Source organism: Podospora anserina, chromosome 3, assembly GCF_000226545.1.
Source record: "Podospora anserina S mat+ genomic DNA chromosome 3, supercontig 2".
Classification (NCBI taxonomy): domain Eukaryota; kingdom Fungi; phylum Ascomycota; class Sordariomycetes; order Sordariales; family Podosporaceae; genus Podospora; species Podospora anserina.
In genome coordinates this window covers 780227-802590 of record NW_001914856.1, presented here as the reverse complement: position 1 = coordinate 802590, position 22364 = coordinate 780227, and the positions used below count along the sequence as shown (strand labels likewise).

Sequence of the window (22364 nt, the reverse complement as noted above, 5' to 3'; positions counted from 1 at the left end):
AAGACGACTGCATTCACAAGACTGTATGGAACGAGCATCCAGGTGTCTAGAGGGCGCCAAAGAAAACGAGTCGATCGCCTATCTTCGCTTTTGGTACAAAGATCCGCGGGCCAACTCGGAACACGAGGCGGATGAGAGTGAGGATGAGCAGGACGAGGACGAAGACCTGGACGACAACAGCAGCAGAGCGAACTCGGATAGCAACGACATGGATATCGACGACGATTCGGTGATTGTGATCAAGGATGAGGACGATGACAGGATATGCCTCGACGGTAGGGAAGGCTCGGCAAGTTCTGCCACCACGGCAAGCTCAAACACTTTGCCTGTACAATCGCCCCGGACGTTTGAGTTGGAGGCTGTGGTTTCGTGCACATCAGACGGACTGGTCGTCGTGCTGCGCAGGGCACGACCACCGATCCCCGACCTGCAGCCCGTGGTTCCTTCGGCGTTCAACTACCAGAATGGCCTCTTTGCAGCACCGTGGGCCCAACAACCGATCGAACCCTACATACCGCCCGATCTCCTCTACACGTTCCGCCCGCCATTTCTTCCCCAGTACATGCCGCTCCGCGAAAGCGTCAAGGCGGCAGGCGGACCTCCGATGGACCGTAAGTGAAACCTTTCTCTGTCCGATGTGGGACGTCCCGCAAAGGGTCTGTTTCTCAACAAACTTTTCGTCTAGACACCACTGGATATTACCGAGGAGAACCAGAGACTGATTACCAACAGACCTAATGCGATCGATCCGGGATGTGGCCGTGTTTGCCTGGGCGTTAACCGGTATCAACGGAAATATGGCCGCCTATGGTCACGGCATGCCGAGGAGAGGAGCGCAACCACAGGATAGGCTTCCAGTGTGGGATCCAAATGGCAACAATCAAGAACAGGGAAAGGCGGCATATGAAGCGAACCACCACCCACTAGCCGGGGCCCCTCATGGTTACGTTCGAACTCGGCATGCATCATTAGACGACGGAATGTATGGGAATCATCAACAATACAGTCGGAACTCATGGTCACCACCGGCAGCGGCACCATCGCCTTATCGGTACGGCGGCGGATATGAGGCCAGTCAGCAGCAGCAGCAACATCGAACTTATTACTCTCAACAAACACAATCACAAGCAGCACAACCAGGACCGGCCCGTTGCCAGCTACAAACACCACAATGGGGCGAGCCATCATCATCTCGCTCATCAATACCCAACCACGGGCCACTCCCACCAAATACGGGTGAGCCATCGGCATCAACTCGATATTTCTGGCAGTAATTTTTCTCATCATGAAGGTGTTTCGGCTGGTTTTGGATTTCACCAGTCATGTATCACATGCCGCATTTTTTACACAAGACGAAAAATTTGGTCGAGACGAATGGGGAGATTTTTATTCACATATTAATGGCATTGTTTAGTTCAGCTATTTTCACCACATATCAAAAAAAACAACTGCATAAGGCATGGGGAACTGATACAGATAAAACAACCAATCACTCTAATACTTTTTCGTTTCACGCTCTGGGTTCTGTAGGTTTTGGGAAGAGAGATGATACCCTTTTGGATTTATGGAAGGCGGATGGAGATAGTGGGGATGAGGAGGGGGCATTTTGTTATTTAGTAATTAATACTACTTATGGAAATTAACAAAAGTTTATACAATTGTGTGGTTGAGGTGATGGGTAGCTGCAGGAATAGAGGGATATGTTCATGAGTATAGTGGAGGGAGAGAGGGAATGATGCCGTGGGTTTCTGTAAATGTATATTCTCCCCGAGACTTGATAGTCACCCCATCTACGCCGTGCTCCGTGAACAGAGGGGGCAGAGAGGGAGGGAATGGTCACACCAAGGGATCCCTTCACAGAGAGAGAGAGAGAGAGAGAGAAACTGGGCCCTCTCGTTAATCACGATCCCTCCGATCGTGTGTCACAAGCATTTATTCGCTCTTTTTCAACTAGCGGGACACAGCAGCTTAGCTTTTTATCCTTTGATGGGAGATATCCCGGTCGGTCGGGGGGTTCGGTCTCGGGAGAAAAAAAATTTATTCATCACAGTGTCCGTCGAAGGCGAAGGGCGGAAGGGGAAAGGCATGATCGATATATAGAGGGTGAATATGGGGAGGTGCAGAATCGATGCTGGATATACAAGTTTCATTTACCTACCAACCTGGTCCTCAAGGTTCCGGAGGTGAGTGGGAGATATTGCTGATGATAAATGAAGAAAAAAACAAACCACATGACCCCCATCCTGAACGCAAGCTGCCGTTTCGTCAACAATGAATGGAATCACCATCAAGACTAATGACCCCCAGAACCCAGAAAAGGCAGGTGGGTCAAGACACCCAAAAAGTTGGAGAACCAAAGAGAAAAAAAGGGGCCCAAGCTCCCCCCTGCCTGGCTTTGGAGTTGGGTTGCCCCACAATGGACTAACAGCTGAGGTACCCCGGTACCTGGCTTTTTGCTTGGCCCGGCAATCTGGCCGCTAGGTGGTCTCTGGCAACCGTCAGTTCTGTTTGAGAGAGTTGCGCGGCGCTGCTTTACAACGACGGCATTGGCTTTGAATAGCGAAACAAACTGGTCGCGCATGAACACCTCGAGCGTTGGGAAATATAAACGACGGCAATAATACAGCAATAACCAAACGGGTCAAAAGCAGGAGGTCAACGGCACACAAGAAGAGACACAATGGCGGCCCCGAACAGAAGCCACTACCAATCCACCCCCCAAGTCGACCTCGAGAACAACGACGAGGATATCCACGATTTAATCGATCCCGATGATGGTAACCCCCCTTCCTCTCCCTTTCCCCCCTTTCCCCCCTTTCCCCCCTTTCCCCCCTTTCCCCCCTCTCATTACTAACCTCTTTTTGTTTTCCTTCTCTTCGTACAGCGGACCTCAACTCCTTCGACGACCCCCTAGCCCCCTCTTCCTCTACCTCCCGCCCCCTCCCCCAAGGCAGCATCACCTCCGCCTCCCAAACCGCCACAGCCCTCTCCTCCCGCTGGGGTTTATCAGGTGAAGACCGCGCCGCACCCCTAAACACAATCGACGAGCCCGTCTCCGCCACCCTCCTTAGGGATCTCTCCGCCATCTGGTCCAAGCTGAAAGAAGTCCTGTACCCAAAGTACCTCTTTGGCGGGTCCATGTCCTCGATTTCGGACGTCAGAAACTTGCGGTTGGCCCAGGCAAGGGAGGAAATTGTTGGTTTAGCGTCAAGGGCGATGGACGCGGATAGCTTGCTGAGCAACAACCACATGAGCAGCGGGCTGAGGGATTGGGATTTGTGGGGGCCGTTGGTGTTTTGTCTTTTGCTGTCGACGCTGCTGAGCTTGAAGAGTAGGGAGCAGCAGAGGGAGGTGGTGTTTAGTGGGGTTTTCGCTATGGTTTGGGTTGGGATGGGGGTTGTTACGGTCCAGATAAGGTTGTTGGGGGGGAATATGTGAGTACTGCTCTTTTTGGGGTTGTTGTTGTTGTTGTTGTTGTTGTTGTTGTTGAGAGGGGGGATGGCTGACATGAGAACAGATCTTTTGCGCAGAGTGTCTGTATCATTGGGTATACCCTCTTTCCGCTCGTCATTGCCGCGTTGCTGTCGGCTGTGAGTCTGATTTGGATTGCGAGGATTCCGGTTTATTTGGTGTTGGTTGGGTGGAGTTTGGCGGCGGGGGTGAGTATTCTGGGGGGTAGCGGGGTGGTGAAGAATCGGGTTGGGTTGGCGGTGTATCCGTTGGCGGTGTTTTATTTGGGGTTGGGGTGTTTGTGTTTTATCTCTTGAAGAAGAGAAATGGTGTGGTATGGGGAGGGAGTTAAAGGGGAGGGAAGAGGAGAGGTGTATTGATAGGTGGGGACTTATTCAACTACAGCAGTCAGTGTATCCGTTTCGGAGCTTTTGGTTCCTACGAGTTAGTTAGGTAGGCAGGTAGGCTGGCGTTTGAAGGGGGGTCATGGGAAAATATTGAGATTCTACTTTTATATGTGCTTTGTTGAGCGTCACGCTGTGGGGGTGGTTAGCCGGATCTAAGTAGTGCTGGGACTGTGGTGGGGGTTAGATGTAGTGTTGGACAATATCTCTCTCTCGCGCTCCCGTCCTGAGGTTATTTTTGCGGATGGAGTGAAGAGTGCCTGCAATTGACGTGTCAACAGACCAGTGCTGGTAGCAATAGCAGTCAAAAGAGAGAGTGCCAGGAGCAATTGTGTGATTCACGCCAGGAACTTGGGTCTGACAGAGATCAGAAGTTGTTGGGGAAACCCCTGAGATATCAGACCATTACATTATGTGGAAGTTATGCCTGTTTTCTTCTTATCAAAACGGGGATGGGAGGAGGGGGGTATATATCTGGCGAACCAGCTGTAGAATGGGGGGAGTGGAGAAGAAAGAAGCGTTGATAGTAGGGGAGAAGGAGGGGGCGAGAAGGAGGAACAGAATTTGACGGGGGGTAGGAAACAAATAGAAAATGCCGGAAGATATTCTAGAGGTACTGGGAAGTATGAATAGGTTCTTAGGGTGAGTTTGGGGATGCTGGGTATGGTAATGACCTATCTATGTCTCAATTAGACCAGTATCTAAAGAGAAGCTCATGGTTCTTTGTTGTGGGATTTGTCGTTATGAGCAATGTCGGCGAAATAAGAGAATTATGGTGGTGTTGGATATTGAGTTGTTGCTATCCTATTCGCAGTTCTACAAGGACTGGTGGTTTATCTTCAGAAATACCAAATCTCTATAGAGTATAGTGTACCATTTGGCACTTGCACGAGGTCATAGAATAGTCCATCAGCTTGGATAAGTAGGGCGAACAAGGTTCAACTGGCCCCGAATAGCAGTATTCTATTGTTTGACCGGAGTTGAAGTATTGGCTAAAAGCTCATCTACCTGAACCGAGGAGAAACAGAAAAAAGAGTTCCATGCTCTATACACCCACACTCGACCCTTCGAGTCACCTTTTTCCTTCTCTAAAGCCCAAGTCATTCATCTAAAAGGTTGAGGAAATTTACTTTGTCCAAGTTGTCACATAGACGCCATCCGGCATAGATCGCAAGCTTGACAACCCTACACCAACAACCACCAACCGTGCAACGCAGTAAACAATAGCAGTGAAATAAAATAAAAATAGATAGGTTAACCGCACCGTGCATCATATTTCTAGGGTAGACATTGGTCCTGGCTGCTTTCTCGACCATTTTCCTTGTTCCCTTACCTTTCACAAGATCCGCAAGGGTTTCGAACTGTAGCGCGTATTGAGGTCGAATTTCCCTCCTGAAATTTGGCCATGATCTGAATATAATTGGGGATTGTTTCAAGCCTCAAGTCGCGGACCGTGGTACTCTCGTCTTTACCAGGGCAGAAGCAAGCTACCAAACACGGCCTGAAGTAAAATCCAAGACGTTTGTAAGACTGTATGTTTCCCCAACAGCTAACGAGCGGGCTGGCACGCTGTCATTTGGCACTCGCTCAGGCAACCCCCTAGTTCTCTCCTCCCGAATACCGGTCAGAACACCCCAAAAGCTTTCAAACACCTTTTCGTCCGGACCAAACTCGGGATAGCCAGTCTCCTGCTTCGATTCACGGGTTGTGTCGTCCCTAATTTGGTCCTCGGTGGAATCCTGTTGATCCCCGTTGACCTGTACGCCATTCCACGTACCAGAAGGCCCCCCTCTCGACTTGATACCGGAATCCACATGCTTCTTCTGGACAGCATTCTCTCTCCCCGATTCATTTCCCCTGGAAGGTCCCTCTAGACTTCTAACTGCCCCCTCATCGTCTGAGGCTGGGCGAAGTTCAAGCTTGATAGGTACTGAGACAGCCCTAGGTTTGCACCAATACGCGATCCAAGTGCCAACACCACAGATAGCAATCGCCAGGGTCAGTGTTTCCAGCTGCGCAAATGGGAGCTCCCGAAAATGGCGCGCAATAAGAGTGAGTACAAGTTGCAGAACCTGCAGCATGGCAACCGCCTTGGCAAAGTTGTCCGACTTGCCCTTGTCTTTAATATCATCCTTGCTGACCTGAAGTTTTTCGAATTGATCAAGATTGTGCGCCAGGTGGCTGCCGAGTACAGGCGTGAAAGTTCTCGTGTCATTTTGAGAAGCGTCCGAGGCAGTCTCGAAAGCTTGTGAGCTCTCTAATGATGACGCCACCATACGTTATGTCCAGGGACATGTAGATGTTGAACAGTCCAGGTACAGGCGAAGACTGTGATGGCACAGCTCTGAATGATGTCGAATGCTCCGCGGCGGTTAGAATTTGGTTGCCAACTGACCTGTTCCATTATTCGCGAGAGGGTAGTATTGGGCAAAGATACGATGATGCTCCAAACGCAGGCTCTGTGTATAGATCATTCAACCAGTTTGGCTCGAAAGGCGGATCAGCATGGGTGATGGGGGAGAGATGGCTGTGCCCAGCTGGATAGGTAGCTATTCAGCCGTGATTCCGATAATATTCTAGCCTGATCGAAGTCTCATACTTCGAGAGGGCCTATCATGCATGAGCGGCTGGCGTAAGAATGATTGATGCCCAACAATCGATGTGGCTTGGTGGTTGAGGGCCAAGCCCGTTAGTACTAGCTCAACCACCTTCTACCTATCTGACAGAGCACCTACTTATCGTCCTCGATGTCTCCCTGTCTCGCCCTCAAGTTAGTATACTCGCCAGACATTATCATTACTCCCATTCTTCCAGACTGTTCGATAAAAAAGGTAGGGATTCACTCTTGGCTACCTGGCACTTGCCTATCTTAGGTATTACACAAACGTCGAGCACCATGCCCATTCTCCCAGCCTCGTTCAAATCCTCTCCCATTATCGCACGTTACAGATTACCCAGAGTGCCGAAAAGGGCCAAAAAGAGTTTGCAAACTTCAGCCGCCGACGGCAATGTCGAACAAGTCATGAAGGACCTTGAACACACCGACATCAACAGCAAAGACCAGACGGAAATGGCCGCCACTCATGTGGCTGCATTTAATTCCCACACGAGAGAGTTGTCAAATTGCTTCTGGAGCAACGGGGATTGTCCATCAACCTGGTTGACAATCATGGGAAGACAGCTCTACATCTGGCAGCGCTATCTTAATCTGTGGAAGTAGTGGAGACCTTGTGCAACGGTGGCATCAACATTACTGCCAAAGACAAGTCTGGACGGACTGCACTTGATGATTCCATGGACGGTCCGACATCTAAACCGATGTCATGTGGTCACCACGTTATTGGCGTATGAAGAAGCCAAAACTACCATAAATGACAAGGACAAATACGGGTGTACCGCGTTGTCATGGGCTTTTCTGATGAGGGATCAAGATACTACCAGAATTCTTCTTGCTTCCGGAGCAGATACAACGGCAGCTCGGCTTGAGCGAGCCCTGCCTCTCTATTGGATTCTTATGGAGGACCCCAATACGGCCATGCTTGTAGTTCGAGCCTGGATTGACAACAATTACGAGGCAAGAAACAAGAGGGCATACAACATGGCGCCCATGTATGAGTCCAAGTTCACGGTTGGACACGTGGTTGGCCAGGTGCCTGAGGCAGTGCTGAGAGGATGGTTCGATCTGACGTGCCGAGCAGCACTTGATGGGATAATTATCTGGGAACCTAACAAAGAGCACGAGGATCACTGGTACAGGATGTCTCCTGACCTTGCCGGCGCCTTCAGGTTGGACAACGCCGCGTATTGGGAGTTTTGCCTTCCCACACGAATGGTTCAGCCTTCTACTACTACCGTCCACTGAACATCAACCCAGGAATACTGCCCTCCATGTCGCTGGGCGGAAGGGAAATACCAAGTTTTTCTTACACGTTTATAGATTCGACATTCACCGGCAAGGATTCCCCAGCTCAACCACTTATGCATGCTGTGATGATACGAGGTGCAGATGGCATATCGCCTTTACAGATCCTGGTTGACGGGAAGCACTGGGAAGCTCTGCGCGCAATTCTTGATCCTAGATTCTTCGCTCTCGAGTCCATGTCTCGATATTATTTTCCAGCCACAGAGTTTTGGAGGTCACTTTCCCTTCTGTACGATGCTATAACTCAGATGCTCAAAGATCATGAGTTGGATTCCCCTGTTCCAGCAAGCAGCGCACTCGAATGGGTAGCTGCAGGGGGGTTTCCAGATCTCACCGAGTCAATTAAAGAGCGAGGTAGCGACAATGAGGTTTTGCCCAGGCACTCTATCAAGCACACGAAACGAATCCAAACATTCAAGTTGATGATCCTAAGTACAGCTCAAGCTGGACTCCTTTAGGTGCGGCTGCTGCCTTGGGTCACCTCGAAACTGTTCAGAAACTTTTGAGCCAGGTCGAAACTGACCTACATTCGGCATCAGTACCGGGGGCCGTCCTTCAAGACGTAGCTCACAAAGGGTTAACCTATACCCCGCCTGCTCTCGCTGTCTACAACTCGCATACGGAAGTTGTTGAAACTATTCATCAAACATGAAGCTGTGGCTTCGCGCAGGTTGAACCTGACTCTCTGGGTGTTCGGAGACGGTGGCTCGTTTCAATCGCCACTGGGAATGGCACTCGAATACGGTCATTGGGACATCGCATCTCATCCACCCGGTGGTGTCATAATTCTGGAGCAAGAGTTGGACTATCTGAAGAGCAATCCATGCGCGATTAAATGGGAGGAAACATCATCCATCACAGGGCTTGAATCACTCATAATGACGCTTACAGAGGCACATAATAGTCTTACCGGCCGTTCAGACCGTGACGTGAGGGAAGGGAGAGTACACTAGATATGTACGGAACTTACCAACCCCAAACATTCCCACCCAGGTAACCTTGTAACGTATAGCTTGAAATACCGCATAATCTCTTTCAATTGATATATATACAACACTTGAAATTCAGGTGACTGGAATTATAGCTGGAAAAGTACCTCACTACATCAACGCCAACTACCATTTGTACCAACGTTAGGTGCCTATTCAATCTTCACGAAAACAACTTCCAGGCACCGTACTTTGCCCTAAAAAATGTCTTTTTATTTTGGATTGGTTAAGAATTCATTGCGTTATTGTTATTGGTAAATCTCAACACCAACCCCTTTCCTTACCCCTTTTCCCCCACCAATCCAACCCCTCGACATCATCACCAAAATCAACTCCCCAAAAAGCAAAAGATTGACCGACTAAGTATGCCCGCACCAGGGGTCGAACCTGGGCCCCATGAGATAGGAAGCTTGGATCATTTTTTCTCTTTCTTTATGGGTTTCATGTAATTCGAACACTGGACGCTGGACGCTGATCCGGAACGCCTATATAAATTCCCACCTCATGGAATGCAACCACTACACCACACGGGCTTTTGGTTTTCTGTTGGCAAGTGTGTAAGAGATGGGAATGATGTAGGTCCCTGCCTGGAGGAAGGAGGGGGTGGTGACGGAGGGGAGAGTTGAAAAGGGGAAGGAGCCTGGGGGTAGGAGGAAGGAGAGGAGGGACAGGAGAGTTGGCTGAGATGGTGGCTCGTTGGGGATTTCTGAACATCAAAGGTATGAAGGGGTAAATGTAGAGAGGTTGTATGTGTGCTTGTTCAAAGCCGGCCATCCGCACAAGCGCCGAGAAAAACACCATCGAGAATGTCATCACCCCCTACCTACCTGACCAAAAAATGCTATGTACAGTTCACCCTCACCTCTCAACTTCCTCCGCAACATCCACCACCGCGATCTTTACATCCCCCCATCCAGTAGCAGTATGTCAAGATTGCACAAGCCAAAAGGCATACTCAAACAGCAACAAGAAAAGCAAAACCCAAGAACGGCAAAACATGATCAACTCCTGCTGCTGTGCCCGCGCCAGGAATCGAGCCTGAGCCCCATGAGGTAGGGAGCTAAGTAATCCAACACTCGATAAATCCCACAACCCGCTTCAAATTACCTCATGGAATGAAAACCACTACACCACACAGGCTGACGATTTGATCTCTCTCTGATGGGAAGTGGGAAAGCCGATGGGTTGATGTGATTGGAGGAAGGGGGAGGTGATGCTGGAGGGAAGAGTGGTGAGGTGAGGGTGGGTGTGTAGAGAGACGGAACTACCTAGGGGCCGGGTAAGAAGATGGAGTCAGTCACAACAGACGACGGTGTGTAACTTCAAGCCTCTCTCTTCCCTCAAAAAGCATCAACCACGGTCTAACCCATACACCCAAAGATAGCCACAAGCAAAAGGAAGCAAAACTTCAATGTCTGCCCGTGCCAGGAGTCGAACCCGGGCCCCCATGAAGCAGGATAGGAATATAACACAGCTGCAAGCAACTAATTCAAACGGCCCTACATCATGGGATGCTAACCACTACACCACACCGACTGGTTTTTGTTCTGCTTTGATGGAAGGTGAGACAGAAAGGAGATTGGTGTATCCTGGGGAAGGCCCGGGGATGTGTGCGGTAGAGGGGAAGGTACTCGGGGGTGTAGTACCCAGGAAACAGGCAGGAGCTCACTTTGGTGGTTAATCAGGGAAGGTGTCGATGGCGTGCTCGTTCAGGCATGGAGCTCTTGAAGATCAGGCTGCCGTTATGGATGCCATTGCAAGGGAAGAGTGATCCAAGGTCCGATGTCACGTAGAGAAAAATCAAGTACTGAGCTAGCATATTCTAATTACAAGAACACATAGGTCCAAAACAGTACACTGTGCCCAACAACATCAGGCAAAAGATGACATCCCACATCACGACGTGTGTTGTCAAAGAAGCAAAAGATTAATATGTTGTCCGGAGGTATATTAAGGGAGGGGGAGGGGGGCGGTTTCTTAGACAAGAGATCCATGCGGGGGAAGGCAGTCGGGGAGGCGAAGGAGCAGAAGGACAGGTGGGAGCTGAGCGGAGGAAGTGTGAGGCCGGACTTTCCAGAACAGGAGAACGCCATTGATTTGCCATGGCACATTGTTGCTCTTAGGGCATACAAACCGACAACGGTGACTGCTGCGAAATCAAGGACATATGCCGGCAAGGAGTGGTAGTTGTTGACCAACAATTTTGGCACACAGGACACAACAGAATCACCGGATAAACAACCAGGGAAAACCATAAAAGTCGAATATCAAGAGGCAGGATAACACCAAGGAACAGACCATCCTCCGTCACATCTCACACAGTTCTCAAAAAGGAGTGATATCCACCCAGCGAGAAAAAGCTCACGCCTGCTGCAGCAAATCCCGAGAAACTTCCAGGGGCCCAAAAATCAGCATTCCTTCCTTCCTCTCACGTCCACCTCTGTCTGCAAGGACAGATAGCTACTGATCAAATGAGAACAAAAAGAAAAAGAGATTTCCTCGCACCAGGATTCGAACCTGGGTCTCCAAGGTTGTTAGGACTGCCACCGTAGTAGCAGTTAATTGATGTTGTTGTTGGGAAGTGGTTCGGAAAGGTGGTACAAGGTTTGCAAGGAAGGAGCTGTGATTACCGAGGAAGGAGAGAAGTCGCTGGGTTGTAGTGGTGCGTTCGGGGAAGGAGCGTTGAAAGGGGGTGAGGGAAGGAGCGTGAAGAGGGTGAGGGAAGAGGGAAGGAACTGATCGAGGTAGATGAGGCAGGGCAGAGAGAGGGGCTCGGCGTCGGTTGTGTTTCTTGAAATCCACCACTGATATAGTAGTTGATGATACGTTAAAGCTCAAACTACCTACCTACTGCGATACCACGTTAAGATGTTCCGGACGGAGTGCTCCCCTCGATCCTCTCACCTGCAACTAGACAAGCCAAACCAAGGTAGATGATGAGGACTTTGAAGATTAGACACGATGTCCGAACCCGTCCTCGGATATCGTCCACTCTCTCCAGTCCGATCCCCGGCCCGATGCTGAAAAGCTGGACTGAAATCACATGCCAGACTTCCCCCCCTAGAACCCCCCATCTGGTCGGGCACCGAGCCACTCAAAGCCCTCTCCTCCCCTCTTTTCATACAGTACTATCCCATAACGCTCAACTAGGCATTGCGTTGTCCTTTCGTATCACCTCAGAAAAAAAATAAGTCTCACGTCCTCAATGGTAAGCAGTGCACAGCAAAGCAAGGATGAGGAATGGGGATGGTATTCTTGGAAGAAGCCCATGCAAGAAGACGCTAGAAGGAAAACGTGGATGGTGCTCGAAGGAGGTGGAGGATTCTTGTTTATAAGCAGCCGTCCCATCCATAACACTCGTCCAGATAAGTATGATCATCTCCACGTTACCTCCCATCACACCACCCGAAACATGACGTGCATGTAACCCATTTTCTATCCGTTGTTAGCGCGCGGACGTGGAAGCTTTCCGAGCCAGGAGTTTGACCGGTTTCTTAAAGGAGGTAAGACGAACGAACGAATAAGGCAGCGAGGGGGCGGGGAGGAGAGAGGGTTGGGCACCGTTGAAACCGAGGGGAAGAAGGTAGTTGGTTTCTATTCTTGGGCTCTACAGATCAGGGTTGGTTTTGTTTCCGGCTGTTTATTCTTGGCCAGGGTTTGATGATTGAACGGGAAGACAATAGATTGAGTGTGTAAGTGATGCTGTCGTGAGAACTGATGGAACACACGACAGCTTCCGGTTCCCTGGGCCCTAGCTAGTCAATCAAGCTTTTCCGGTTGGATCATCTTAGTTTGACAAGTGATGATACTTGTGTGGGTTTTAGTAGATCTTGTTAAATGGGGAGATCGGGTTGCTACCGTTTGTGGATCTTGATCGACGGTCGGTTTGCGTTGGAGAAGTGATATTCTGATCCGTTGTCGGTTAGGTAACGGTGTCGACGGTGATAGTGGCACAAGTACAGGCGTCACGGCAACGATAACAGCACAGGCAGCAAGAGAAACAATACAGAGATCCGATAATCTCAATTTCCTAATGTTTTTTTTATCGTCCGTATGTACACAGACCTTCTCCTCCAGGGTAGGTCACAGAACGACGGCGGTACCAAGGTCCAGTCTTCCAGCCAGAGTCAGTCAATCAACATCGACGACTTTCCTGGCGGATGCCCTACCCCTTCACCGTCTGGGAGAACCAAGAGCCGATGTTAATCAAGCCCTCCAACTCCCCTTTGCCTCCCCGTCGAAAGATAACATAACTCAACAAAATGTACTAGAGAAAATCCCATCCCATCCATCATAACAAAACAAACCATGATATCTCCTCCACAATCTCCCCGTTTCTTTCCCAATTTTTCTTTTTCAAAACACAAACAATCTCATATGTCGGTATCAATAAGGTAATCCAAAAACGTTCCCCCATCCATCATTCAGACATCCGCCGTTATCCTCTCTCTCTCTCTCGTGGTAAATGCAGGTTTTCTTCCCTTTCCCCATGTGTTATCAACTCAGTCGAAGAACGGAGAGGGGGTGTCGGTTCAAGCGATATTAAGCCAGCAAAAGCGCGGTACACAAAAATAGCCTCCGAACAGCAGGAAAAAAAGAACGCCCCAAAAAAGTTGTGGAGGTGAGCGAAAGGTGACAAAAAAAGTTCAGCATGAGATATCCCGACCATAATCCGTACTGTTTGAACCGGTTCGCCATAAAATCAAAGGCAAAAAAAAAAAAAGAAACATAAAAAATATCCATGTGTAAAGCTCCTCCTCCTTCGTTGTTGTTTGTCCAAAATGATGTTCAACTCTCAAGAGACACAAACAACGTCTATGGCTGTCGTGAGTATCGGAGGAACACTGAAGTTGTCCAAAACGTGAGTAAATCAAAAATGATGCCATCGAAAAAAACCACAACCGAGGCTATGCAGAAATCGTAAACCGTGGGAAGAAAATCATAACCATGGGAAAAGAAATCCGGGGACATGATGCTCTCGTGGTCTCGTTGGCGTCTTGAAGGTGGAGCGGGTGTGTTGGGTGATAAAACGTCTCGAGCGCGGGCACAAAGGAGATGATGATGCAAAAGAGCGAGCCCAGGTCGCTACCGCCGTGACAGGAACTCCCCAGGAGTGTAATGCTAGCGATCTAGTTCTGATGATCGCTTACATTGGCCCATACTGCGGTGGGAAGTAAGCAGAAGCGGGCGGGGGTGGGGGTCCGGGTGGAGGGCCTCTGTAAGACTGCCTTCTTCCTCCTCCTGGTGGCGCAGGCGTTCTTCTCTCGCGCAAGGGCTCAAGTGGTGGCGGGGTCCGGCCTCGAGGAAGTGGCAGAGGCTCTCTCTCATGGAGATGAGGAGGGGGGGCTGCGAGGCTAGGGCCGCTCACAGCAGTCCCTGGTCCAGTGTTTCGTCGAGCTGCTTTGCGAGACCCTTGGAGGGCGCTGAGGGGCGGGTCCTTGACAGCAGGCTCGTTATCGTCGGGAAGGGTCAGTTCAACCAAGCTGTAGAAGTACTCGAGTACCTCGGGATAGCGTTGAACCGATGCTTGCCAGTCCTCATCGATACCCCTCTTGAGCGCCTGTTGCGCGGCCGCGATCTCATTGGGATGCGGTGGAGCGTGGTAGTAGTGGTAGGCATGAGCAGTGATGCGTTCCAAGTGTTGGGCATGTGTCGCCTTGCGTCGCTCTGTCAACAGTCGGAAGTACTCGAGGATATAGTCCTGTGCGTGTGCGCGAACCCATGATCTACCATGAGTGTTAGTATGTCTATGAAGACCTTTGATAGTGACAAGATAGGGGATACTGACCTGATGTCATTGTAGATAGACTGCATCATACGGGCCTCGGCTTGCCGGACCGCCACCTCCAGACCCTTGGCTTCACACTCGCAGGCGTGAGAAGCCGGGGCGTGGCAAATGGCACAATCGGGATCCATCCTGATCACCCCTTTGCGGGAGGATTTGGTGTTGGGGGAGGTGTTGTTGTTGTTGTTGTAATTGTAGTCTCTGGAATACATGTTTAGTGCTTGACCGTTGGAAATGTCTCGGTGTGGTGGTGGTTGGTGGTTCATGGGGAAGGTGCCCGTCTGAGGCTTTCAAGTCAAGGTGATGATACACAAAAGTACACAGTCTCATGATCTATGGTCATGAAACAGCTGTGCTCTGGGGTCCTGCCCAGAATAACAAGAGATGATATGGAGAAGATGGGAGAGAAGATCAGCCGGGCGGGGAGATGTTTCCAGTCCAGAAGATAAGGAACACGCAGCACCTGACGGGCAGCGATGAGGCTCAGGTTGGGAGAGGGGGACCGGGGGACAAAGAGGGCGTGAATGGACGAGAGACTGGGTGAACAACAACTGACCTGGAGAGAGGAGGACGCTCACACACACTCGGGGCGGGCGGCGATGGGAATAGACTGACTGCAAGCAGCAAGCAACAAGCAGTCCACGAATGCTCAAGCTGCAGCAAGCAGATAGATGGTGCGTCGTGAGCGTCTGGGTATCTGCGTGTGAGCTGAGCTGGACTGGACGGCGTGTACGGACTGGACTGTACGGAGGAGAACTCACATTCTGGGGGACCTTTCCTGGGTGCTCAGTGACGGACAGAACCACGTCGTTCGTGTTTGGAGGAAGGGGAGGCAGAGAGGAGAGGCTCTCTTTGGTGGATTGTGGCCGAGGTTGCAGCAGGAGGAGAAGATGGAGTTGGGCGAGGGCTGGATCGCTGGCTCGCTCACACACAAACCAAGGCGGGCTTAACCACGTTTAGTCTGGAATCTGTGTCGTGGCTCGAATGCGGGCGTATGGCAGCAAGTCGTCTGCAGCTCTTGCAGATGCCCAATGCCTGTTCAGCCCAATCCCGACACGCGATGATCGCAAAGAAGCGGGACCAGCACAGAGTAGCGTGGCTGACTTGTTCCCGTTTGTTAATCACGATACCGAGACGGAGTATAGTAAGAGAAGCAGAGTGGCTCGAGTGGTAGCAGCAGAAAACGCTGCTGGGGGCAAAAGAGGGGGTGACAAGATGTACAACGGCGAGAGAGCGGACGAGGGGACGAGGGGATGAGGAGAGGGGTGAAGCGGAGGTGGTGGAGCCGGGACGAGGGAATATGGAGAGATCGCTTCCCGAATGACCACTGGGTGATCCGGCGGTATTTGTTATGTATTGTTGAGGTGGCCAGTAGAGACTTGAAGAAAGATTCAAGTCCAGGAAGAACTCGTGTGTCTTGTGGGACAATCTGGGGAGATGCCACAAAACAGAAAAATAAAATCCAATATTAATAAGAAAAAAAGCAAACGGGCGGCGAAGACGGTGCTCGGTGGTGGTGTCTCCTGTCTCGCCCGGCTGCATGGGGGGTCAATGGCGGCTCAACGACGGGATTGGCGGGCAAAAGACGGGGTACGAGAGGCTGGAAAACGCTTCAATGCCTTGGGACTGGGAATGGCTCAACTGAGCAGAACGAACGAACGACACTTCTGGGGCACTATACTACCCACGTCTCGGATGCTGACCGCATGTTTGATGCTGCCAACGGGGAGGGCCAGCCGTCGACGCAGATGCAGCAATGCAGGCTCGGGTCCAGCAAATGAAAGCCCAGCCCAGCGTGACGCCAAAGATGAGCACCCGCATGACAGACTGGAACACGACGCGGGGAGGGGACAAGGGCCTTGAGCGCGTCTCTCTTTGACGAGAGAGTATAAGTAGACGTCATGGGGAAGGCAATTGACCAAAGAAGTGAGGCATTGGATATATCTCATATCTTTACATTCAACATCGACGTTGGACGTTTGACCGTTGGAGTCGAAAAGGACGCAGAAAGCCGCTCCCACGCTCGGCTTCAAAAGCCCCAGGTGGTACGTGCTGTGGCGGGTGACAACAGCCACTGCCGGACAGGGGTTGCTTGTCTAGCACACCATGGGGTAACTCCATCGCTATCTTATCGGTCCCACCCCCAAGGACCCCTGTTCAAAATTATCTGAACAGGGGACAAACAGCAGCAACATCTTCAACCATTTTTGCCTCTCATTTCTCTCACAATGGCCTGTCGGGGCTCTCGAGGCCCGCGGGTGTTTCTTCCCTTTCTTTACCCATCGATATTTGGGCCTAATGGAAGCCACATCTCGCGCTTCAACCTGGCCGTCCATGGCAGGCGACACGCAAGCACTGACCCCTCAGCACCAGCACAGGACGACATTGAATATGCGACGACTCGTCTGAACCCCTCTCCCGACGACTACTCGATGCCCAACTTTGCCGACAAGGCCAAACTGACTCTTCATGCTGGACCCGGCGGACATGGCTGTATTTCATTCTTGCGCGAGGCATATATGGCGGACGGGCCTCCCAATGGTGGTGATGGAGGACACGGCGGGAGTATCTACATCCAAGCAGTGCACAGCGAAACATCGCTACACAAGTTGGCGCGGAGAAAATTTGCGCGCGCTGGGAGGGGCAAGAGTGGTCAGGGAAGCGCAAAAGGCGGTCAGCGTGGAGAGGACGTGATTCTCAGCGTTCCAGTCGGCACCGTCGTTCGAGAGATCTCCCGTGACGACCCAGAAGCTGTGGAGGAATATTTGACCAAGAAGCGCCGGAAAAGAAGGCGGGAGCCTGTTGCAGTGGAGATGGATGAGGATGGAGAGCCGATTGAAGACCCGGATAGGAAGAAATGGATTCTGTATCCCGGCATGTCATCTTCGGAACGCAAACGGGTTGAGCTACCTGATCTGCCAATTCGCGATCGGCTTCTGAAACAACCAAAGGCACCTGTCTATCTGGACCTCTCTCGACCGACACCTCGTCCCATTCTCTTGGCAGCAGGAGGCCTTGGTGGACTTGGGAACCCACATTTCGTGTCCAAGAACCTGCGCAAGCCCATGTTTGCGACGCGGGGTGAGAATGCCATGACGATGGAAATCGAGATGGAACTCAAGTTATTGGCAGATGTCGGCTTGGTAGGATTGCCAAACGCCGGAAAGAGCACTCTCTTGCGCGCCGTCACCAACAGTCGCGCTCGCGTGGGGAACTGGGCTTTCACGACGCTTCAGCCAAACATCGGCACAGTTGTCCTCGATAACAACAAGGGTCGACCGGTGGTGAAAAGTTTCAAAGTAACTGCAGAAGACGTATCGGACGACCCTTGGGCCGAACCTGCCGAACCGGAACTTCAACAGCGAACCAAGTTCACCATCGCCGATATTCCCGGGTTAATTGAGGGAGCTCACTTGGACAGGGGACTTGGAATTGCTTTCCTGCGTCATGTTGAGCGGGCTGGCGTGCTTGCGTTTGTCATCGATCTTGGAAATGGCAACGCAGTCGAAGCACTCAAGGCCTTGTGGCTCGAGGTTGGCTTATATGCACAGATGAGGGAGGAAGAGGAACAGCAACGGGAGCGCGAGGCCGCCATTGACTGGAGCGCGTCGGCCGGAGAGACTATGCAAAGCGACTTCTGGACAAGTTCTGGTGTCGCCAAGACAACCACTGCCGGCGCTGGTCTTCACATCGCAGGCAAGCCATGGTTTGTGGTGGCCACCAAAGGCGACCTGCCAGGTGCGCAGGAAAACTTTGCCGAACTGAGAGACTATCTTGCCGCTGTCACTCGCGGCGATGAGCCTCACCCCAGTGGTGTTGAGGGAGCGTGGATCAAGGACTGCGCTGCCATTCCCGTCAGCGCCATCAACGGCCACGGTGTAGACAGGGTTATCCATTGGACAGTTGGTTTGCTCGATGGGTGAACTTAGCCAGGTATTCGAGACGCATAGCTTATGAACATCTATGGTTACCCATGTCGGATCATGCTGCACCACGATTACCAATCGGCTGGGGTTATGGCAGCACAGCAGAGACCAGCCCTCACACATGGCCATACAAGCAGGGACCTGGTTGTTCTGGGTAGGTGAACAAGTATGACGGGGAGGAGAGGAGACGTGATCGATCTCCGTGTTCGGCCGAGGCTCTGTCTCGAAGTCAATATCGAGCTTGTATTTCTTGGTAAATTCCGAGATAGCTGTGGCTGAGCTAGCTTTGTTCTGTCCCAAACTAGCTATGGACTGGAACGCCATGTATAATAGTGTAAAATCAAATATACAGAGAATATAAGAAAATGAGAATGTCAAAGCAAATTGCATCTTGAAGTCGTTACTCTGGCCCCCTGAATGGGGAATCCTCGGATCGATCTTCGATATCTTGGCACCGAGCCTTGGCTGGCGACTCCACCAAAAAGATTAGATTGTCCCCGCCCCCACATTGAAGCTTTCAGACAGTCGCGCGGCCGCATATTTTTTTTTCTTCGTGCACTGGAAACAGTTGAATTGATGCGATTGGAGCGCATTGCAACTATCCAGACAACCAAACGCTCCCCCAATTGCGACAGATACTGACTATGGGTCGCGGAAACAGGGTATGTGCTCCCTTCTTCCAGACGTCGGCCCTCCTTTTCACCACCTCTCCATCATCTTTCCTGTCCAAGTATGCTAATATTTACAAGGGCAAACGAGGCGGCGGCCGTGGTGGTCGCGGAGGTCGCGGTGGTAGCCGTGGAGGAGGCCGCGATGGTCACCGTCCCTACCAGACATACCCCGAGGTCGTTAAGGAGAACAAGAAGCTCGAGACCTACTACAACACCCTCTTGAAGGACCTGCCCGAGGACGAGCAGACTGCCTTCTGGGCCGCTTACCGGAGGGAGCTTCCAAACAGTTTCCGCTTCGCTGGCTCCAAAGGGTACATACACAGCCGACGTTCTTTTGAAGCTCAACTGTTGCTTTGACACTAACATGAAAACAATAGACACGCCCTTGCCGTCAAGCGCCTCCTTCAGACGAGATACATCCCCGAGATCACAAGCATCACCCACGATGGTGTCATTGTCGAAGCCCCCAAGGTTGTGCCTTGGTACCCCGACGACCTTGCCTGGATGATGACCACCCCCAAGAACGTCGTTCGCAAATTCCCTCCCTTCGCCAAGTTCCAGCGCTTCTTGGTGTCCGAGACCAGTGTCGGCAACATTAGCAGACAGGAGGTTGTCTCCATGATCCCCCCTCTGCTCATGGACCTCAAGCCCGGCATGACTGTGCTCGATCTTTGCGCTGCTCCCGGTAGCAAGGCTGCTCAGCTTCTCGAGATGATTCACCGCGGCGAGGAGTCCCGTATCCGCCAGGTCATCAGCGGCTTTTCTGGCGACGCCAACGGTGCCGTCAAGTCCGAGGACAAGCAGGAGGACGAGGCCGCCAGACTCGAGGCCGACCCCAGCGACGACGGCAGAGCCACCGGCATGCTCATCGCGAACGATGCCGATTACAAGCGCAGCCACATGCTTATCCACCAGCTTAAACGTCTCTCATCGCCCAACATGATCGTCACCAACCACGACGCCACCATGTATCCTGCCCTCAGAATTCCCAACCCCGAGAACCCAACAAAGCCCAACTACCTCAAGTTTGACCGCATTCTTGCCGATGTCCCCTGCTCCGGTGACGGCACCCTTCGCAAGAATGTCAACCTCTGGAAGGACTGGACCCCCGGCAGCGCTTTGGGTCTCCATCTTACCCAGGTCCGCATTCTCGTCCGTGCCCTGCAGATGCTCAAGCCAGGCGGTCGGGTCGTCTACTCGACCTGCTCCATGAACCCCGTCGAGAACGAGTCCGTTGTTGCCGCTGCCATTGAGAGATGCGGCGGTCCCGACAAGATTGAAATCCTCGACTGCAGCAATGAGCTTCCTGGTCTCCAGCGCAAGCCCGGCATGAGGAAGTGGCAGATCATGGACAAGTCTGAGCGCTTGTGGAACACATGGCAGGAGGTCGAGGAGTACACCAAGTCCACCGAGGATGGTGTCACTCCCAGCCGTCTCGTCGAGTCCATGTTCCCCCCTGCCGAGGGCAGCGACTGTGCTGACCTCCCTCTCGACCGCTGCATGCGTGTCTATCCCCACCAGCAGGATACCGGTGGCTTCTTCATCACTGCTCTCCACAAGAAGGCCGAGTTCAAGGCCAAGCCCGAGGAGAATAGAAAGCAGCCTCCTGTGGCCAGGACTAATGGCCAGTCCAGCGGCGCTACCAAGAGGCCCCTGGAGGAGGAGGACGAGGAGAAGGATGACTCCAGCGTCAAGAAGCTCAAGGTTGAAGAGGAGACCGTCCAGGATGAGATTACCCCAGTCGAGGAGCTCCCTGCTCCTGTTCCGGAACCCGTCCCTGAAGTCGCTGCTGAGGTCGTCGCGGCTGAAGAGCTCAAGGAGGCCGAGCCTGAGGTCACCAAGACTGAAGAAGCCCCCGAGGACGAAGTCAAGGCTGAGGAGCAGCCTTCCGAGTCGACCACCCCCGCTGTTGCCACTCCTGCCACTACTACTGAGGCGGTGCCCGATCGCAAGGTCAGACAAGGCATGGGCCCATACGAGGAGCCGTTCAAGTACCTCTCTCCCGATCACGAGGTCATCAAGGACGTCACCAAGTTTTACAAGATCTCAGATCGCTTCCCCACCGATCGGTACATGGTGCGCAACGCCATGGGCGAGCCCGCCAAGGCCATCTACTACACCTCTGCCCTTGTCCGTGACATTTTGTCTCTGAACGAAGGCCGCCAGGTCAAGTTTGTGCACGGTGGTGTGAAGATGTTTGTCAAGCAGGATGCCCCCTCGGCCGAGGTCTGCAGATGGCGTATTCAGTCGGAGGGCATGCCCATTCTTCACGGCTACATCGGCGAGGAGAGAGTGGTCGTTCTCAAGAAGAAGGAGACGCTCAAGAAGCTCTTGATCGAGATGTTCCCCAAGATTGCCGGGGACGAGTACAAGAAGCTGGAGGAGATTGGCGAGAGGGTCCGGGATATCGGTCTGGGCTGCTGCGTTCTCAGAGTCGAGCCGGAAGACCCAACAGACGAGGACTTTAACGAGCACATGGCTCTGCCGTTGTGGAAGAGCTTCCACAGCCTGAACCTGATGCTGCCCAAGGAGGACAGGAGCGCGATGCTGTTGCGGATTTATAATGATACCACGCCTATTATTAATATGGGGATTAAGAAGCAGCTGCCGGAGGAGGACCTCAAGGAGAAGAAGGGGGGGGTGGTGGATGAGGAGATGAAGGATGCTGAGGAGGTCAAGCAGGAGGGGGTGGAGGGGGAGGAGGTGAAGGCGGAGGACGTTGAGGTCCCCGATGCGCCTGCTGCTGAGGAGGTGAAGGAGGAGGTCAAGGAGGCTACTGCTTAGAAGGTGGAGGTTTCCGAGGATAACAAGCAGGAGGTGACCTCTGTGGACATCAAGAAGGAGGACGGTGGAAGCATCGTCGTTGCGACTGCGGTGGGTGTCGAGGAGCGGATTGAGGAGTGCATTGACGTCAAGATCAAGGAAGAGGAGGACATCTGATTGAGAGGATTTGGTCATGCATCTGGCTATAGATGGCTAGCCGGCTTTGGTGTTTGCTTTTTTTTTTCTTTTTTTCGGTGTTTTTAGTTGCTGTTCTATGCGACTATTTTTTTCCTTTTTAGTCTGGGTCAAAATAGGGAACCAAAATAAATAGAGAACTCTGATTAATTATTTGTTCTATTGGTGTTCTGGTGTTCTCTTTACGAGCAGAGGAGATAAGCAACCGGTCTCAGAGAGTAATTGTCCCGATTGCTTCGACAACGAGAGTGGCAAAGTT

At 51.9% G+C, this 22364-nt stretch overlaps 5 protein-coding genes across 5 annotated transcripts, besides 3 other annotated features; 4 read left to right on the top strand and 1 right to left on the bottom strand.

Moving 5' to 3' along the window:
- Window positions 1-25: 25 nt before the first annotated feature.
- Window positions 26-1274, top strand: PODANS_3_4070 (uncharacterized protein; the record flags this gene model as incomplete). Its single annotated transcript, XM_001909157.1, has 2 exons — window positions 26-611; window positions 733-1274. The coding sequence occupies 2 exons, from the start codon at window positions 26-28 to the stop codon at window positions 1272-1274; spliced, it is 1128 nt and encodes a 375-aa protein (XP_001909192.1).
- Window positions 1275-2680: 1406 nt separating this feature from the next.
- Window positions 2681-3767, top strand: PODANS_3_4060 (uncharacterized protein; the record flags this gene model as incomplete). Its single annotated transcript, XM_001909156.1, has 3 exons — window positions 2681-2777; window positions 2885-3434; window positions 3518-3767. The coding sequence occupies 3 exons, from the start codon at window positions 2681-2683 to the stop codon at window positions 3765-3767; spliced, it is 897 nt and encodes a 298-aa protein (XP_001909191.1).
- Window positions 3768-9131: 5364 nt separating this feature from the next.
- Window positions 9132-9298, bottom strand: a tRNA (tRNA-Pro).
- A 484-nt stretch (window positions 9299-9782) lies between these two features.
- Window positions 9783-9905, bottom strand: a tRNA (tRNA-Tyr).
- A 276-nt stretch (window positions 9906-10181) lies between these two features.
- Window positions 10182-10301, bottom strand: a tRNA (tRNA-Tyr).
- A 3610-nt stretch (window positions 10302-13911) lies between these two features.
- On the bottom strand, window positions 13912-14816 carry PODANS_3_4050 (uncharacterized protein; the record flags this gene model as incomplete). Its single annotated transcript, XM_001909155.1, has 2 exons — window positions 13912-14491; window positions 14554-14816. 2 exons carry the CDS (start codon window positions 14814-14816, stop codon window positions 13912-13914), a joined length of 843 nt encoding a protein of 280 aa, XP_001909190.1.
- A 1962-nt stretch (window positions 14817-16778) lies between these two features.
- On the top strand, window positions 16779-18473 carry PODANS_3_4040 (uncharacterized protein; the record flags this gene model as incomplete). The annotated part of the gene is made up of 1 exon (XM_001909154.1): window positions 16779-18473. The coding sequence occupies one exon, from the start codon at window positions 16779-16781 to the stop codon at window positions 18471-18473; it is 1695 nt and encodes a 564-aa protein (XP_001909189.1).
- A 647-nt stretch (window positions 18474-19120) lies between these two features.
- On the top strand, window positions 19121-21931 carry PODANS_3_4030 (uncharacterized protein; the record flags this gene model as incomplete). The annotated part of the gene is made up of 2 exons (XM_001909153.1): window positions 19121-19458; window positions 19525-21931. The coding sequence occupies 2 exons, from the start codon at window positions 19121-19123 to the stop codon at window positions 21929-21931; spliced, it is 2745 nt and encodes a 914-aa protein (XP_001909188.1).
- Window positions 21932-22364: the final 433 nt, after the last annotated feature.